This window comes from Cyprinodon variegatus, unplaced genomic scaffold (assembly GCF_000732505.1).
Source record: "Cyprinodon variegatus isolate N-32 unplaced genomic scaffold, C_variegatus-1.0 Scaffold111, whole genome shotgun sequence".
Lineage (NCBI taxonomy): Eukaryota > Metazoa > Chordata > Actinopteri > Cyprinodontiformes > Cyprinodontidae > Cyprinodon > Cyprinodon variegatus.
Window position 1 is genome coordinate 7,040 of NW_015150564.1, and position 4,145 is coordinate 11,184.

At 39.3% G+C, this 4,145-nt stretch overlaps 1 protein-coding gene across 1 annotated transcript in view; it reads right to left on the reverse strand.

Moving 5' to 3' along the window:
• The window catches only part of LOC107084904 (NEDD4-like E3 ubiquitin-protein ligase WWP1), a 37,154-nt gene that overhangs the window by 3,323 nt on the left and 29,686 nt on the right, over positions 1-4,145 (reverse strand). The window contains exons 11-14 of the mRNA XM_015374963.1: positions 2,847-2,942; positions 2,426-2,600; positions 407-461; positions 170-254 (exon numbers count right to left, since the gene is read on the reverse strand). Of these exons, the coding sequence (XP_015230449.1) occupies positions 170-254; positions 407-461; positions 2,426-2,600; positions 2,847-2,942 (411 nt within the window). The remainder of the gene's footprint in view (positions 1-169; positions 255-406; positions 462-2,425; positions 2,601-2,846; positions 2,943-4,145) is intronic.

Consider the following 4,145-nt stretch of genomic DNA (forward strand, 5'->3'; position numbering starts at 1 on the left):
ATTTCCTCCTTTAATACTGGCAGTAATACCGCAGATCGTCACTAGGAGGTGAGGAGTCGAGGAACCGTGATAGCGTGATGGTTAAACGGCCGTCAGAACCGAGCTCGGACCAGTCTCGGCATGGATCGGTTTTTCAAGGGTAGTGTAATTGGGGTATTAGAGTACTCACCCTTGGGTTCTTGGGTCTTCCCACTGTGTCGTCTTGGTGTTGTGGTTCACAAAGTAAACTCTGTCATTAGAGTCCACACGCCTCTCTACAGGTATATATCAAACACATGGCGGTTAGTTTACAGATTCCACTTCAAAACAATACAAGAAGAAAAAGCAGTGGAGCAATTATTTGCTTGTTCATTTGAGTGAACTTTTTTAAAAACCAGAACATAAAGCAGATAGATGATGAACTTACCCCAACCAGGAGGAAGAGGGCCAAGAGGATCGTTCTCAGCAGACATCATAGATGCCTAGAAATCAACAGTTTACATTAAAATCTTAAAAGGACAGAAGATACAAATCCTTCTATAAATAAAAAAAAAACATGTCTTCCAAGTGAAAACGTGGTTTAAGTTGGTGATTTTACTACTTCTTATTAGAATTAGCTCAGCACGACACATGAAAACTGCAGAGATCCTAGATTCTATGGCAGTAAACAGTTTTCAACCTGAGGTTTTAGTTTAGGCTGAAGAATGGAGCTCGACTTCAGAAAATGTGCTGAAAGGGGGAAGTAAAAACAAAAACCTTGGAATAAAAAGATGGGAGTAGACTGATTAAATTATAAATGCATACAGCGGGGATCTAAGCTCATCATTTTATGATCAACACCATCAGGATATGATTGGTCAGACCAAAAAAACAAAAACCGTTTAAACCGTTTAATGAAGCGTATCTGAACTCTGAATGCAGCTGATTGAGTTTAAAGTAGCTGCTCTGAGTAAATCCTACAGAGCCTCATCTTTACTCTGGATTCGTACAGAAAGTGATTGCTTAATGGTGAGTAGCAGAAACTAAAGTGTCTGTTAAAGGTATAGAGGACGATAATTTAATTCTGGGTGGATCATCAGGGTTTATACAGGAATTAATAACTCAAATTTAATGCTATTTAAAGGTCTTTTAATGCTCTTAGAAATCATTTTAATGCCATCAACAGGTACCTGTCGACGAGCTGCGGCCATGTCTCGAATTCCTTGTTTTCCAGCCACTTTTGTTGAAATTAGCTTTTTTTCCCCCTCCATTCTCTAGTTTTTTCTCCGGCTCAGTTCCACGCAAATATATCGAAATATATAATGTCTGACGAAATTGTTTTATAAACATTTTTTTAATAAAGCATTTTAAATGCCACAATAAACACATTTAATGAATTTGAATGCCAATTAAGGCCTTAATAAAAAAAAAAAATAATTTAATGACTTTTAATGACCTGCAGAAACCCTGATCATCTAAATAAGGGTACCTCCTACGCGTTTGTCCCGTTAGCTAACTTTTTCTGCGCATGTGAACTTTCAGGCGTATATCTGTGGTGAGCTTCGGTTTCAGAAAGTCAAAGCTCACCTTTCTCACTGTGGTTCTTTAAAAATGGCAGAGAAAAAGTGTCGAAGAAGTGTATGAGAAGAAAAGAAAGGCCTCAGAAGAGGCAGATATATCTCAGAATGCTTTGCGCGGAGAGCTCTCCTCGCAAAGCATTCTGGGATTTGCTGCCGCCATAGGCTGTCAAGATCCAACAGCGTCGACTAATAAAGATGGCGCAGGGACCGCGCAGTGGAGGAGGAGTTACGTTACCAATTGAGCAAAAAGCAGTGATCATCTGTCTGAACGGTCCGTTAACTGAGATATAGTCCCTGCTGTATGTGGACACAGTAAGCTTGTATGAAATATGAGAGCTGCACATTTTAAACAGGGTGTGCACGAGGAGAAATGAGCTTGTGCGTGCTCTCGCACGTGCATTTTTAAAATTGGAGAAGGCAGATCTTTTAAAAAAATCCTCCATAACACTTTTAAGGATGAAGGCAGAGGGACATCAAACACTAAATTCTGGCGAAAAGGAAGACTATCTGCTGCCTCCAGTTATTTGTTGTTAACCTATTAGCTTGTTTTAAATGGACAGGGTGCCAGTTGTTCTCATCTAAGGGCAGAAATCCTAAAAAACAGCAAAAATTAACTTCATCCTTTTAATCAAAACCATTTAATTTCAACTAAATAGATTTTAGATTAATTTAAAGGGCCAATGCCTAAAAACAAAACAAAAAGATGGCTACTTATTTTACTTAAAAGAAAATGATCCATCATGGTTCAGATACATGAAAACAGATCCATAATTGTGACCTGACTTTGTGTTCACTAGTACCTCCCCCCCTCCCAGCGGTTAGGACAGCCATAGTGCCTCTCAATCATAAACACATGACAGTACCAAGCAAGTCAAAGAACTGCTTACAGAGTAGAGGTATCTCTGGTTGAACTGATGCATAGCTCCCTGCAGCTGGCTGCGCTGGCTCTGCCACTGCTCAAAGTTGCGCACAGATTCCATCGTGGGGCGCTGCCACGTGGTGGTGCGGGTGTTGTGGTCAACATAATAGATCCGACCCCGATCGTCCACTCGACGTTCCCATCTGGAAACATGAAGAAAATTTGAATACAGGCAGCGGATAATTGACTGCACAAGGTCTATAAATCCTTTCAGGTAGTAGGGGGGCTAATTGGTGGATCTTGATATCTAACTGAAACTGGTTCATCTTTATTTAATCACAGCAGTGTTGAAATTATCAAGCTGAAAAATACTGTCTGATAAAACAGATGATGTTTGTGAGGTCATCCACTCTAGAAGGAAAACAGTCAAAGTACATGTCGACCCTCACCCTGTAGGTAATGGCTGTGGCCTCTCCCAGGTAGTAGTTCTGGTGTTGTGGTCTACATAGTAGGTTCTCCCATGAGGATCTTTTCTCTGCTCCCACCTGAAACACAGGGATTATCATAAAAATGAAAGCATATTAAGGCTTTTAGGTTTCCCAATAACTCAAACATTTGTCAGGACTAAGAATGTAAGCAAATAATGGACTTGATCGTCGATTAATGGTTTGTTAGATAAAAATTTGCTCCATCCAATTAATAAATAAGGTCCCTTAAAAGGAATTTCTTTCAGGGATGCGTTCCAAAAAAGTTAAAAAAATAAACCTTTGGACTTTGTTTCCAAGTTTGAAGATGTTTTGTTTCCCATCCAGGAAGCTTTTTCAATTCAAATCTCAAAAATAGAGTTGACTTGCTTTATACAGTAGCCCAAAAAAACCTTATTTTTGCTTAGATAACATGCAAATCTGTATAAAGCAACTCAACACCACTTCTGAATGGGAAGCGAAATGTCTTCAAACTTGGAAACAAAGTCCAGTGGTTTACTTTTTAACTTTTTTGGGGAATGACTATGACCTGGATGACTAAGAATCTTCACCAGCACATTTCAGGGATGCAGTGTTGCTGCTGTTTATTATTAAGCAGAACCTCACTGGTATTTGCCAGCAGAACCATGAATTGAGCCAGAGTCCGCTCCAGGATTATTTATGCTGCTAATGGCAAAAGGATGCTTAATTAACTTTATGCGGTTCTATTTGTAAATATAAACACTGGATAAACTCCTTAGGTTATCACCTCATTAGCACCTATTTAGCTGTGGTGTATAGCAGAGCAGCGCTGCCTTTCCTGCTGTATTCGATAGGTGAGGATGTGAGGACAGAAAAGTGCAGGATACTAGCCAAAACATTTGAAACGTGATGGAGGACACACTGGTAACAAGAATAGGCTTTTGTGAGTTAATGCACTAAATGAAGCCAAGTTTGAACATTCCTCTGAGAGCAACCACAACTTCCTGCTCACAAAGTCTCTCCCAGAACTTGATGCTTTATAACACTAAAAACAGATCTAATTCTTGCCGTCCCTATATTCTGACAGGATGTATCCCGTCTTTTTATGATAGTTACATGTCTGTAAATTGGAAATCATAACCGCTTCACATATGTACCTCCGCCAAAGGAGGTTGTTTTTATTAGTTGAGTTTGTCTTTATCTGTCTGTGTACAGGGTAATTTGAAAAGAGGTGAACATTTTATTAAATTGTACCAAAGCTGAACATCATAATCTGGATGCATTTTTTTTTTTTTTTTTTTT